At 41.5% G+C, this 15,581-nt stretch overlaps 1 protein-coding gene across 5 annotated transcripts in view; it reads left to right on the forward strand.

Moving 5' to 3' along the window:
* Window positions 1-15,581, forward strand: part of DPP6 (dipeptidyl peptidase like 6) — a 573,188-nt gene that overhangs the window by 479,051 nt on the left and 78,556 nt on the right. For all 5 annotated transcript variants that reach the window (XM_033053988.2, XM_033053997.2, XM_033053970.2 and 2 more), the window contains exon 8: window positions 12,425-12,545. In XM_033053988.2, the coding sequence (XP_032909879.1) occupies window positions 12,425-12,545 (121 nt within the window). The remainder of the gene's footprint in view (window positions 1-12,424; window positions 12,546-15,581) is intronic.

Genomic DNA, 15,581 nt, shown 5'->3' on the forward strand with positions numbered 1-15,581 from the left:
TGTGATTCTGTACCTTTGTCCTGTTCCGGGTGTGCTTATCTGCACAAGAATCTTCACTCCTTGGATTTCTTCTCTTTTTCTGATCATGCCATCTATGACTCAACAGCTACCCACTTCTGGTTTTTCCCCAAAAAAAATAAAAACCTTCTGTTAATTGATCTTATTGGAATATTTTACCAGTTTCATCATGTTCCATCTCATGTTCCAAGGCTCTGCCCACATGCTGAGAGCTCACATAATGCTCCTGTGGCACATTTGCCCCAACAGTATCAAAGAGAAAAGTTAATAGTGTCTGTGATCCTGAGCTCAGCTTCATAAAACTTGTGTGTCTGACAGGCCTGGACCTGTCTATTCATCAAGAAAAGCAAGTGCAGGGTGAAGAGGTTTCTTTGCTGTTTTTCCTGGCAGCACAGCCAAAGTCAGGGAGTGCTTCAGCAGTAAGAGACTGTCCAGTGCATGTCTGTGAGGAATCCAATAAACCTAAAACTTTCAGGAGGATTTTACCTAAGTTATCCCAAAATTAGCACATCCAGGTTCAAAGTACGTGCATTAGGGACAAGTTAGGAATATCCATGGGCCCTGCTGCCAAAAGGAAGGAGGAAGCAGGAGGCCTGCTCTAATAAAATGCAGTGAATATTTGTCTGTGTTGACAGCACTAAATACAGCTCACAGGAGCTGTTAAACCCCAGTATCAAAAGCAGAAGCACTTCTGTTGTGCTGCTATTTTTTTTTTTCAAAATCAGAATCTGTAACTGTCCTGACAGATATTAATGGCAATGGTGACACATCAGATGCTGGGAGAAGCAGTGTTGCACAACTTTAGAGGCAGCAGTTATAATTCTAAAAACATCTCTCATATTATTTATTCTTTTACAAAGAGAAACAGTTTTTTTCAGATTCTCCTGACCAGTCAGTCCATTACTATTTACACAGTACCAAAAACATACAGAAAGCAGATTGGGGTTGCTGAAGTTTTGGATGTCCTTGCATTTCCTGCAGCCCCACAGAAGGGTCAGAAAAGTTTTTTTCCTGCATTCATAGGCAATAAGCCCTTTTCAGTGTCAGCTCCTTTTGGAGCAGGAGCCATCTCTTATTCTTGTAGATTGTGCTGCAATCAGGTTTATAATTGGTTCTAAGGTAACAGAAGTTAAGTTTCACAGCAGGTGCAGAAGATGCAATAAGAAATCTCTATTTCAGGGAAATTCAAATGCCAGGGGGAAAAATGGAGCGATTCTTTCAGCCTCTACCATGTTAGGAGTTTGCAGGTGCCTTCAAACAGTGAATGCTGATGCTGGTAAACATCTTATTGTCATAAATACTGGTGGTTTAAAAAGTGCATACAATTAAGGGAACCATTGGATTCTTTTTCATATATAAAACATTTGAATGACAGCTCCTGCTGCACATGACCAGAACCTATGCATCTCCCTTACCATTTTTTAATGCTGTAGTACAATGTTTTTCCAAGTAGGATATCTAGATGCAAAAAAAATCTGGTTAAGTGATGACACCTGGAACCAAATTGGAGTGACTCCTCTAATTAGGACTTTTTTCCCTGCCTGAATTTGTGCCTGTGCCAGCTTAGTTCCAGGCAGAAGGGCTGCACTGATATCAAGAGAAAAGGATCATTTTCACAGGAGACACTGAATCATCTGCTGCTGTTCTTATTCCAGCAGAGCTTTTGAACTCCTCTGTATATAATTGCTGTAGATCTATTTGTCTCTACCATTCTTTCATAGATTTTTGCATCATTATTTTCAAGCTGTTGTTCCCTCACCTTTTCTTTTTGCAATGACATGTGAATCAATATTTAGCTGTGTTCTACTGTATGTATTTATTCTGGCTTGCTTATCTTGCTAGTTGCAAGAAAAAAGACTTCTGCCCTCTCTCCCTCTCCCCCACATCCCCAAAGTCTATGTAAGCCTTATTTAAGCATAGTGAGGGATATTGAGACAGATTTTACATGGTCCCTGCATTCTGGAAAAGCAAAAATTTCACCATAATAATGTGCCATCTCCTCATCCCCTTCTCAAGTGCCAGAATATGATTTTTTGGGGAAAAATTTCAATAAGATATATTTCGTATACACATAGTTTTGTTTTGTTTTGTTTTGTTTTGTTTTGTTTTGTTTTGTTTGTTGGGGTTTTATCCCTTTGATGCTCTCTCTTTGGTTAGAGTGGCAGCAGTATCCTATTTTTAACTCAGCACATCCTTATCATTTCTTTGTCACCCCTGGGCTCAGTGTTGGGTCCTTGTTCCCCAAAGGGAGGTTTTGTTATGTTCTTTGCTGGGAAATGGTCACATCTCTTCCCCTCTCAGCATCCTTGGTACTGCCTCTCCACAGGTGGCAAAAGAGCAAGGTATTTAGGATAACTGAAGCTGCTGCAATAAATGTTACTGAAGGAAGATGTAGGTAATTTTATTTCAAATAAGATGTTGCTCTTTTTGTGGGCGTGAAAGATTTCAGAGGAGAAAATGAAATTGATAATTTGCCAGAGAAGTTTCACTAATAAATCAGAAAGTAATTGTCCTTACACCCAAATATGAGGCATAGGATGATGCAGGCATTTCCCCTGGGGGTGAGACACTGCCACAGGCTTCCTCTGTGATTTCTTATATGTCACTTTGTTTTCTGAAGTTAGCAATAGATTCCTACCTTCAAATGGACTTACAGAATTGATGCATTAAATGTCACTGACATTCACAGTCTGCATTGAGGAAACTGTGTTCTTACAAGAAATTCAAATATCCATAGATTTACCAGCTTAGAGGAACTCACTATCCTGTTCCTCTACAAGGAAAGTTCTGAATTCCTTTTTATGTTATCACACTTCCTCACCTGCTAATGTACAATATTCCTAACAGGAAAACATTCCAGCATTGAGTCAATACCACTGAAAGTAATTCCCTCCTTTTACAGAAATTTGTTGAATTCCAGTTGAGATTTATGAGATATTGCCCTTTTTTGTTAAGGGCAGTTTCCACTTCAGAGATCTAACTGCCAAATTATCTTTTTGTCTGTGCATAAGGGTTCCTGGCATCTTACAAATCAGTGTTGGTGGATGATGGCCTTTGAAATATGTGCTTATGAAAAGTGTTGTTCTTGAAAACTGCTATGAAAATATTGATCTTTTACTTTAGGAAGCAGCAGATAGCTGAGTGTGGTGGAGTACCAGATATTGGGATGCCACAAGCAGGACCGAGCAGTCCAAGGGACCATGGAGTGTCCCACCTTGGCTTGTGGTGCTGGTCTGTCCTTCCCCAGAAGCTGCCATGAGGAAACTTCATGACAAATTCCCTTAGCACTCCTCCTCACCTGCTGGAATAGGTGCAGAGTGTTTCTACAACCAAGCTTTTAATTAAAGAGTGCTGCACTGACTGCCTCACTCTCCAAGGCCGGGTGTGCACCTGCAGGATTCCTAAATCCCAACTGCCAGTTTCTTTATGCTGACACAAATAATCTTTGTGCTCTTCTTAGCCAGGTGTTCTTTCTGTAACACAATAAAGTATTTTAAATGGAACACTGTATCATCTCACATTAAATAATCTAATTTATAGTCATGCCCTACATAACCATCAGTGATATTAGGTTATAGGATACACGATAATCCATCAAGCAGAACTTAAAAGCAGAAGCAGAGTTCCATACTAAATGGTACATTTACTATTACATTCTTTTATATAACAAGGCAGTTATAAATTAAAATAACCCCATTAGAATACAGGGCAATGAAATACAGGCAGACATGGTTCTTTCTCTTTGTTGAGGTGAAACAAACCCTCTTTTCTTCCCTGAAGAACAGAAAATAGGACAGCACGTTCCTCTTGAAGCATATATTTTTAAATCTCCAGAATTGTGATAACTGTTTATTTGGTTGTACTATGGCAGATTGTGGGTGTGATTAGAATCCATGCATGTTGTGGTCTAACCTGCTCACAGAGTACAAATGGAAATCCACAGCATCTGTAATGATGCAATGTCAAAAATATAACAAAAACTTGTAGAAAACTGAGAAGATTATTAATGCACTGAAGGACTTAAGCTGGGAGAATCAAGAAGAAAAAAAAAATCTCTTATGTACCCAGTTTAAAAGGAAAACTTTTGGGAATGTGTCATAGAAATCTGCCTTAAGTTCTATAGTCCATTATGTGGGTCTTCATCTCCAGTAATAGTTTTGACAATTTTGCATTGTCTAAAGACATTTAAACCTAGAACATCTTTAAAAATCTACTGATTTTCTAAGAAAGAATCCATGTGGGGTACTTCCAAGCAAGTTCCTGAATAGGCCAAAGTCTGCTCTCCTAAATTCCAGGGCTTTATTTCTTTTTTTTGCCATATTTCTTTTTGTGATCCTGAACTTCATCACCTCATGATGTGTGCAGCATCAGCTGCTCCCAGCTTTCACCTTGCCCTGCAATTTCTCCTGGTTTGAAAGTGTGAGGTCCAGCAGAGCATCTCCCTTCACCAGGAGAAACACCCTCCCCAGACCTCCTGGTTTATTGTGCCTATGTGCTGACCCTGCAGAGATAAAGGTTAAGGTCCCCCATGAGGATCAGGGAATTTGAGTGTGAGGAAGGGAACATCTCCTTCTTGACCAAAGAGCTGGTAACAGATGCTCCCACTGCTCCTTTCCTTCCTCCACCCACACCCAGGTCCTACAGGGTGCTTGCCCCAGCCCCAAGAGAAGTCACCTTCAGCCCTGGAGAGCCACATCCTCTCTGGGGAACCCTTAAGACTCAGTTCTAGAGCTCTGGGCACTGTTCACATAGATAGGAAGTGTTCCTTTGTTTGAAGACATGAAGGAATGCTTTTTCCATTCTCTCTGACATTTTGGCCAGTTTGTTCATCAATGCGATGAGAGCAAAATGAAGTTCTTAATGTTTATTTTTCAAAGTATATGTGGCTAAAATCAGGAGATTTGCAGGATTTGCTGGTGGTGACTCTTCTACACTTCCTTTCCCAAATATGCAATCAAGGCCACTGGAGGCAGCAGATTTTTTGTTTGACTTTTGCAGTGGCTCTGCTGGTTTCCCTTGCACAAGCAGTTGCATTTCTTTTCATTTCTCTGATTTCCGTGCAGCTGAGCTCTTACACCACTGCAATCACATGTGTTCAATCTTCCATCCCTAGTTACAAGTCATGAATATTGGTTTTGATGTGTTCATGGATCAGCATGATTCTTACATGGATCAGTCTTCACTTCTGTGTTCTCTGGCTGTAGTGGTCTTCTGGGGTTTTTTCAGCTTCTCTTCCCTGCAGAATTATTCTGAATGTGTGTAGTCTTCTCTGTGATGTAAACATTACCTTTGCCTATTTCTGGGCAAGGTCAATCTGAATTAAACTAAGCTTTATCTCTTTGTGGCATACTTTCAGAAACTGCTATGTCTTCTAAATCTCTGGTGTCTTAAGGAGTTAGCTTCTTACCTTGAAGTAAAACAAAGACAAACCCTGGTATGGAAAACTGCAACTGTCAATTATTTATTAAGATGTGATTCTCTGCAATGTTCTGATTGGGTGGAAGAGTTTAATTGTGTAATTAAACCAGTCTTAATAATGACATTTTCATTTTGTGAAGAAAATAAGTTGATTTAAAAATTCTTTATCTCACTCCTCCATCATAATTGTTATCTGTCTCTTTCCTAAATTATGAACATGAACCAATTGATGGAGAGAATGAAAATATTTTAAAGCTTTTTGTCTTGTATCTTTTATTACCTGCTATCAAACTATATTTAAATGGCAACAAGAAAAGTCTAATTAAAATACTAGATCTTATTATGCAAGCTCACTGATGAGGAGCAGTTCATGGTTTTATCACCCTTTTTGAAGAACTGATAAGAGCTGGTGTAATCACATCATGTGCATTAGGAAAAACACTAATGACAGAATACATTAATGACAGCTATTTGAACATCAAAGTTTGCATTTTATGAGGCTCAAAAGGAGAAATTGGCAGAGTGTTCATTAAATAATGCATAATCAATCAGCAACAAGCTGTAGAACTGATTTTGAATTGATCACACATTTTTTCTGCTGAAGTTGATGTAAGAGCAGTAACTGCAAAGTGCCAAGACCTTTCTGGTACAATGCTTGTCACACTTCCTTAATATCACAAAATGAAAACACAATTATTGTATCTGCTTGAAGATGCTGCATGCATGAGGACATGCCCAGGCTTGTTCTGGGTGCTACAGGCAGGTTTTAACTCAAACAAATAGCGGGAATCTCTGTTTGCAGCTTTTCACTTTCCTCAGCTTCCAGGTTTCATATGGCAGCAAAAAAACAAAACCAGCTTAAGAAGGGACATTTCTGAAGTATTTGGATGGAATTAGAGAGCACTAGAAATGATGGAGAGGAGAGAGGAGTCTTTCTGTATTTGCATTTCCAGGAAGGGTTTGATCACAATCCAAACTCCTGTGTCCATGATCTGACATTTCCAAACCCCATTTACAAGCTGTGGTTCTGTTACAGACCTCAGCCAGCTACTTGGAATATAAATAAAGACATAATACTTTTCCACTTGCTGGACATACTGGTAAGATAAATCTGTGTGTTTTCCAGGGACTTTCTGGTCAATGTGATGAATAACACCCTATAAATATAATGATAGTTAATATACAGTTCAGCACAAAACATTTCCTATCATTGAAACCCAAAAGAAAATGAACAGGAGTCAGACTATTCTAAATATCTTCTGCTGAAAAGGTTTTTTAAAAAGTCCTTGATTAAAGGGACTTTAAATCCCCTTGTGGGATTATTGTGATGGGTTCCCCACCAAGCTGCTCTGTCACTCCCCTTCCCCAGTGGGCCTGGGGGAGAAAATTCATTGAAAATCTCATGGGTGGAGTGAAGGACAGGGGCATCACTTGCCAGTTGCCATCGGGGAAAAACAGACTAGATCTGGGGAAATAAATTTGATAATTTGCTATTAATTGTAACAAAATTGTGAGAATGAGAAATAAAACAAAAATGACCACACCTTTCCTTCCTACCTCCTCCTCATCACTGACCACTCTGTCTGTAAGGATGCTTCTCTCACGTTTTCTCACTCCTCTCACATACATATAAACCCAGCATTTTTACTGTTTTATAAATACATTTTCACAGATGCACTAGGAGTGTCCCTGATAGGCTCAGCTTGAGGCAGGTCTCTAACTTTTCATAGATTTCTTTTTTTGTTTACTGATTCTACAAAATAAATACAAGTGCTTCTGAGAGGTGCAAAAAGTTTTAAAATTATTCTCTTTCTTTTTTAGTTATTCAGAATATGCTCTGAGGTGAACTGGTTTTCCAACAAAAGAGCAGAAAGAGAAAAAAATGAAGGTTTAACATTAAAACCAAAAAGCAGTTAAATACATCATGTTGGATGAGGAGACAAGAGTGTCTTTATTTGTAGTTCTATTTCCCTACCCACTGTGTCTTCCTCTTTGCACATGGTCTTTTTCAGCCTCAAAGGAAGATTGAACTGATTTTGAATTTAAAGCAGGGGTTTGTGGTTTAACCCCAGCCAGCAGCCAAGCCCCACACAGCTGCTTGCTCCAGTGGGATCAGGGAGAGAACCAGAAAAGTAAAAACCCAGAGCACTCATGGGTGGATATAAAGACAGTTTAATAGGGAAAGCTGTGCACACAAGCAAAGCAAAACAAGGAATTAATTCCCTGCTTGCCATGGCTGGGCAGGTGCTCAGGACAGCAGGGCCCCATCACAGTGTCAGTGACTTGGGAGGACAAACACCATCACTCCCAAAGTTCCTCTCCTTCTTCCCCCTCTTTATACACTGACCATGATGCTGTAGGGTCTGGGATAACCCTTGGGTCAGTTTGGGTCATCTGTTCTGGCTGTGTCTTCTCCCATCTTGTGGGAAGCACCAAAAGCACAAAAAGCACAAAAAGCAGAAAATTCTGTGTAAGCCCTGCTCAGCAGTAACAAAAATATCTCTGTATTATCTACACTGTGCTCAGCACAAATGCAAAGCACAGCCCTGTAGCAGCCACTGGGAAGAGAATTAACTCTACCCCAGCCAAACCCAGCTCTCAGTGTCAGGGAAACACTTTGTGCCTCTTCTTGTTGATCAAACTCTCCATGTCAAAGTGCCAACATTTCCATGTTACCTGTTCTCTCACAGATAAATCCTGTGGGCTCTCCTTAGTGTGGAAAGGTGCTTTTTAATTTGTAGGAAGCATTTACACTTCTCAATGTGCTAAAAACTTAAAGTAATAACCATCCAGGCATTAACTTTATGAGAAATTTGAGTGATGCAGCTCATTCAGGTGACAAGTTATATGTTAGAAATTTTGGGGTAAAGAGAACATAAACTTAGATGCCACCCTACAGATGGAAAATAAATAGGAGCAGTAAAAATGCAGATTAGTGCACATGGATTTATTTTCTTTTGGTCTATGGAGAAGTAGGAATTTCCTTCACCTCTTTGGCTGGAAGGAAGGTGGGTTGAGCAACTGGAAAAGGAGTTATAGTGTTCATCTACTCAAAATAGTTGGTCACTGAGACTTTTTAAGTCTTAAAGAGATTTTTTCATTATATTCCCGAAAAGATCCACAAATTAATCCATTTAAAAGTAATTAATGCAGCTTAATACCACTCTGGGTCAGTTTGGTAGAGAGTATTATTTTAGAGACCCTTAAGCAGTTGCAAAAAAAATTAAATAAATCCTTGAATCAATTGGTGTCATTAAGGCTCTTGTATGTTTAAAGTGAATTAAGTGTAATTTGTTGTTAGATCAAATATTTGCCCTACTGTATAAATTTATCTTACTGGATACTTAAACTTTGACTTTCCTTCCTGTCTCAGGCTTGTGTTCCAAGCAGCCTCATATATTTTTCTCCAATTTTAGTTGTGTCATGCAAGAGTGCCAAATGGTTTGGGGTAATGAATTCTGACACCAGTTGCAAATGGGCAGAGATTCCTTCCCAGACCACAGGAGCTGGGGATGAGCTGATACCTGAGGCTCAAGGGGTTAGAGCTGAAAGTTCCATCCTGAGCCACATAAAACCAACAGCAAAATCTCCATTGATTTTTATTATCCTGGGATTAAGAGAATGCATTTGAAAAACCCCAAACTTGTTCTTAATCCTCTCAGATGTTCCAGTTATTTTTGTTGAGTGTTTAATCTTTTGGGCATCTGTTAAAACATCCAGCAGAGAGAGAGGTCTTCTGGTAGATTCAGTGACGAGAAATTCCGTATGTTAATTCTGATTTCATCAGGAAAAATATTCTAGGTTTCATTGGTTTGCCTGTTGTTTTCAGAAATAAAATGTTGAAAATACATTTTTCCTTTTATTCTGTGTCAGTCCATTATTTTGTAGAATTTAAGTATTACTTGTTTTTTTCTGTAGTGTTAGCAATTTCTGTTTCTTCAATCTTTTATGGATGTTTCCATTCTTACTTCTTCCAGAATATCTTCTCTTTCCTCTGTGTTCAGTGTGACATGATGAAAAGGGACATGGGATTCAACACAGGGCTTTTCCTGACTTTGCACAGCTTGGGTTTCCATGCCACTAGTTGTGTTCAGCGTTGGATTTTAAGGCACACATGTTGCAAGAATGTCTGGGTAAAGTCTTGCTCTAATATGCACACCAAAAGAGAAGACACCAGAAATTTATGCTCTGTTCTTTATCTCCTGCACAGAGAGGCATAAAACTGAGCTTGGTCCCTTCTGTCATCATTTTAAATTTCTCTAGAAGTGCTATGCAAAGCTGACATAAAGTAATGTAAAAGTGATGTCTGTACATATTTTGACTATTTTTCTTTACTAAAATTTCTTACCCTCTAATTAGCTGACAGGGTTGATCATTTGATAGAAAGCACTGCTTTGATGCCATGAAAACAAAGCAGTAAACATTGTTACACAGGTATTTCACAATAACTTCAAATGTCTAACATGGGATGTGAGGTAATCCAAAGACATTTCTCTCTTGATGAATAACAGAAGTCCAAATGCTATTTCTTAATTTATAAGATACATTACACAGAAATCTTCCTTGTGCTGCTTCAGTTATCTTTTATCATGATTATGGTTGACGTTTTTAGGGTACAAGGCACTGTAGTTAGGAGGATAATTTTTAAATCTCCATGAGGTGCTGCAGTTTGGCTCTGAATTATCTGGGAGACAGTTTGAAGTCAGAGCACTATATAATTTTTCCACTGCAGCTACCAGATACCTCACACAGCCTGATGAGTGCAATGAAGCTTTGAAAGACCAGACAGTGAAGATGGAAATGTTGCAATACTTTAAAAGGGAAGGGCGGGAACAGGTTGTCAATTCACTTTCTTTATTTCCCTGTGAACTCATAAAACATTGAATATAGTACAAAATATTGCAAACCTTATTTTGCTGGAAGAATCTGGGCAAGGGGAGGGTTGCATCACTTGAATAAATCCACTTGATTGTGTGCCTGTCACAGAAGAGCTCTTACCCAAGCACCCCTTAGCACATTTAGTACTCAGACAGAGAGATTTGGATTTATTTGGACCCTGAGTATCTTATTTTGCTTAGTCTTCACAATTTTTATGCACATTTAAACTTCAATAACCTACCCATATGCAGATTAGCTAATACATAAAATTCTTTACTTGGAATCCCTTATCTGGCTGCTCTGTTTACTAAAATTCAAGGTAGGAAAGAGAATGTAGTATCTTCCACAAAGTATTTTTACTTTCCAAATCTATTCATTGAATGAAGCTCTTCCTAGTTTAAAAGGAAGAAGAGCAAGCTACACTTTCAGTAATAATTTTTACTTTTAGGCAAACCTGCTATAATTCCTGCCAAAATTAAATTAAGATCTATACTTTCTTCTGGAATCTTTCCAGCTTATCTTTGGCTGAAACATATACTGTAATAGGATGTGAAACAGAAGATGAAAGCAAATATTTTTCCCAATTCTGTCTTTTTATAATATGAGAAATTACTTTCTAGTATCACAATAAAGATATATAACATTTATTCAAATATCTTCAAGTGTATAAAAACCTATCTGTAAAAGTCTACTGAATTATATTAGCAGTTTGCATTTCAATCTAAATAACTTACATGTTCAGTACATCTTTTCAGTTTGAATGGAGTTTTAAAATATGTTAAAGATGGGGATGGGGAGCAGAGTAAAGCTCCCATGAGGTGAAAGGCTCGGTGACCTGCCACACCTCTGAGTCACACCCAGATCTACAGGACTGCATGGGATCCATCCAGGGGTGCTGGAAGCTGGCAGAAATTCTCACTGAGCCACTTCCCACCCTTCACCAGCAGTCCTGGCTAGCTGGGGATGGCCAGGTGCCTGGAGGGCTACAGAAAGAGCCAGTGGTGTGAGGTTCAGCAAGGCCGAGTGCTGGGTCCTGCATTTGGGTCACAACAACCCCAGGCAGTGCTACAGGCTGGGGACAGAGTGGCTGGAAAGTGGCCCTGTGAGAAAGGACCTGGGTGATGGCTGACAGCAGCTGAACATGAGCCAGGTGTGCCCAGGTGGCCAAGAAAGCCAAAGGCATCCAGGCTTGGATCAGAAATTGTGTGGCCAGCAGGACAGGGCAGGGATTGTCCCCTGTACTGGGCACTGCTGAGCTGCACCCAAATCCTGCGTTCAGTTCCCTCACAACGAGACTTTGAGGTGCTGAATTGTGTGCAGAGAAGGGAACAGAGCTGGGGAAGGGTCTGGAGCTCCAATCTTACGAGGAGTGGCTGCAGGAGCTGGGGTTTAGCTGCAGAAAAGGAGTCTCATCACTCTCCACAAGTCCCTGAAGGAGGCTGGGCTTGGCAGTGCTGGGTCAATGCTTGGACTCAGCGATCTTAGAATCACAGGATGGTTTGGGTTGGAAGGTACCTTAAAGACTTTAAGGATGGTTTACAAACAAATGTGATTCTATGTGATATTCTGTGTCTCCACTTAGAGCAAGATGTGTTTCACTTTGGGGTCAGGGGATGGGAATTGTGCTGTCAGAGGAATACAGAACAATTTCCCCACATGATAAACACTGATGCCATGGAACAATGTTTCTGTTATTGGCTGGCTAAAGCTTTACTTCCTGATCAGCATTTAAACTCATAAATAGAGAGCCTGATTCACAGGAGCATTTCACAGCAATAGCTCTAACAACTCTCAAAACCTGAGCAATGACATTCTTCATTTCCTGCCCTCTAACTGAACTGTTCCATTTCTGAAATTAAGACAGGAGTGAGAAATAAAGCTTGTATCAAAGCACCAAAGCTTCAGTTTGTTGTAAATTAGCATCTTTCTATTAACTGGTGGCATTGGAAGCAAGCTGTGGAAATCCTTTTTTTGACAAAAGATGCCATAAAATCGTGATGTGTGATTTTGTGCTGCCAATTATTGTAAAAACAAAATGCAACATTTTATGCTGGAGCCACTGCTTAATGCTTTTTTCTTTTCTTCTTTTTTTTTTTTCTCTTCAAATCAGATATTTATCTTTGAGAATAACATCTATTACTGTGCCCATGTGGGGAAACAAGCCATCCGAGTGGTCTCCACAGGAAAGGAAGGTGTTATTTTCAATGGGCTCAGCGACTGGCTCTATGAAGGTAGGACACAACATTTCGGCCAGCAGTTAGTTATGAGTTTAAGTTACACTCTAGAATTACAGTCCTTGCTGGAATTAGACATCCAGCATTGCATTTCTGGGCACTGGTGGGCCATGGAGCTGAAAACCTGCTATTCTAACAGTTGCCTGATGTGCTGGACTGGAAATAATGTGAAATGGTGCAAAATTCTGTTTTCAGGCTGTTTTCTTTCCCTTAGTCTAAAGGCAATCAATCACTAAGCTTTAATGAACAGAACTGCTTCATTATTTAATGGCACTTTCAATCACTCATGGACGTGCCAGTTTTCAAATCACAGAAAAGGACAGAAATGGGGAGGGAAAGGGGCTCTGTCTTAAAGGAGAAAGTGAGGAAACGATTTTACTTGATGAGCTGTTTTCCACAGAACTAGGTGGGCCTTGGAAGCTGCCCAGATCTTGCCACCTAAAAAAATTTCCAAAAGCAGACCCCAGTAATTGGCTTCTTTCCTGTGAAAATGGGCCTGACAGGATGGAGGGTCATCTCTGGAGCACTGCTTTTCTTTGATGCTTTCAGCTGGCAAATGGCCATTTAGGTGTCTGTGAGCAGCTGCTTGAAAAGTGATCTCAACTGCTCATTAGCTTAGGAGAGGATCCACACCACCCCCAGCTCTTTGGGAGGTTGCTGTAGGCTTTTAAACTAATATATCAGAATAAAAATTGTAATATATACACACATATGTGAAAAAAAAAATATATATATAAAAATAACTAAAACAAGTACATATCATGCATTCCTCTCTCTGTTGCTGGCTAATGCTGCTGCCAGCAGTTCTTTGTCACAAGAATCCTGACTTTTGGACCTGGCAGTGTCTCCTTCCTGTGACACAGCTCCCCTCTAAAGTCACACTTTCTCCCACAGGTCCCAGCATAGTCCCAAGGTTTTCTCTCCTCTGCAGAGAGAAAGTTTCCAGATACTTCTGTTAACTGTGTCCTGTTGGCTGCTCCCAGTTTTCTTGAGGCTTAATAGAACAGAGTACAGTAATTTCACGAATACAAGCCGCACCAATTTGACCAAAATTTTGGTGGAAACCCGGAAGTGCGGCCAATATTCCAGGGCGGCTAATACATTAACAAAATTCTAAAAGCTGCCAACACGGAAGTGAGAGCCCGCGGCAGCCCCAAGCCAAGCTGGAGCCCGGCCGGCCCCGGCTGAGGTGGGAAAGCCTGGCAGAGGCGGGGCCAGCAGTGTGGGGGCGGGCGGCAGAGCCTGAGCCAGCAGGGCGGGGGAGCCCGGGAGAACTGGGGCTAGCAGTGCAGGGGAGCATGGCAGAAGCAGGAAGGCCGGCGGGTGGGGCTGCCTGGCAGCGGGGGAAGCCCAGCAGAATCGGGGCCAGCAGCGTGGGGGAGCCCGGCGGTGCGGGGGCCTGCAGTGCCGGCCAGGGCGAGGAAACGCGGCGGTGGTGCAGATGGGAGGGGGCGGCCGGCGAGCCCGGCGGCGGGGCTAGGGAACGCGGCGCGCTGCGGCTGGCGAGCCCGCCGGCGGGGCTAGGGAACGCGGCAGCGGGGCGGTGCTGACGGGAGAGGGGGGCCAGCGAGCCCGGCGGCGGCGGCAGTACCACCCGGCCAGCCCCGCCGAGCCGTGGCGCTGAGCTGGGCCACCCGGCCCCGTCGGCCACCATGAGCGGGCCGAGCCTTCCTGGCCCCGCCCCGAGCCAGTAAAGCCCGCTATGCCGCGATCCTGTTACTAATTGGCCAATTTGTGAAAGCTGCGCACGGATTCTCGCTACGAACGAAAGTGCGGCTAATATTCGGGGTGCGGCTTATCTATTGACAAAGACAGCAACATTGTCGAGGCACCGGGGGTGCGGCTTATAATCCGTGCGGCTTGTATTCGTGAAACTACTGTAGGTTACAAAATGCCATCAACAGTTAATTGGTGTAAAAATAGGAATCACTACTTAAATTGGTCCTTATCACAGCTAGACTGGGGCCTTGGGCTCAGAAATGAGGGAATTAAAACAAATGAGTTTGTTTTCACTTCCTAAATATGCTGGTCCCATAAATCAGTGTACAAACTCATCAAACACATCAGTGAGAAAATCTGATAGGAGTTTATTATATTTTATATTTATATATGTGTGTCTACTGTAATACAGCATGTTTGCAAGTAAATGTCCTCCTTGTGCAGTGAAAGCATTTTGTAACCAGAGCAGTGGCTAAGAAGTTACCAAATGCTAATTTCCTTTGGCTTTATTTATTAATTTGCTGGTGAAGTTGAGGGCAGGCTGTTTGACTCTGCAGGTCAAATGTGCCTGCTACAACTACCCATACTTGGCTGATAAACATCATTTAGTACATCAGGTCTCCTGGCAGAGTGTCACACACAGCACCACACTGAGAGGGGTTTGTCATGAACCCAGAGCACACCAGCGAGCCCAGGATGACACTTGTTTTGCTGACACATATTTTTATTCAATTACAGGATTGCTCAGGCAATTTCTTGGCTGACATTGACTTTCAGGTTTGCCCTCTGTAATGAATTTGCTTGTTAACTTTATGTTAATGTGCTAGGGGAAGAAATGGATGTGTGATGGAGTACAGTCTGGTTATCCCAAGCCAGGTTCTGTAACCTGTGGGGCACAAAGCAAATCAGGACCACTGAACCTGCTGGTCACTGGGAGTATGTTTGAAAGAAAGTAGGATTTGGAAATGTCACTTTGAGTCCTAATGCAGTTTATATTGAACTAAATGTTCTCTTATTTCACAAGCAAGGTGTAGAAGATCCCACAGGAAAGCTTGATTTAAACATTCCCAGTTAATGGGAATCCAAAATCAAATCCAGAGCTGAACTGTGTGAGCTGAGCTCCTTCTCTTGCCATCACTTGTGCAATCCTCCTGGAGGTGAACCTGGGACTGGTGTCAGCACTGAGGATTTGTGCCAGGGGCTGGAACAAGCTGTGGGGTCTGCAGTGCTGAGCCCAGCTGTCTACAGGCATGGATGGATGGAGCAGGATCCAGAAGAACTGGATATTCCATGGGGATAAATGGATAAGGACAA

Source organism: Catharus ustulatus, chromosome 1, assembly GCF_009819885.2.
Source record: "Catharus ustulatus isolate bCatUst1 chromosome 1, bCatUst1.pri.v2, whole genome shotgun sequence".
NCBI classification, from domain to species: Eukaryota; Metazoa; Chordata; class Aves; order Passeriformes; family Turdidae; genus Catharus; species Catharus ustulatus.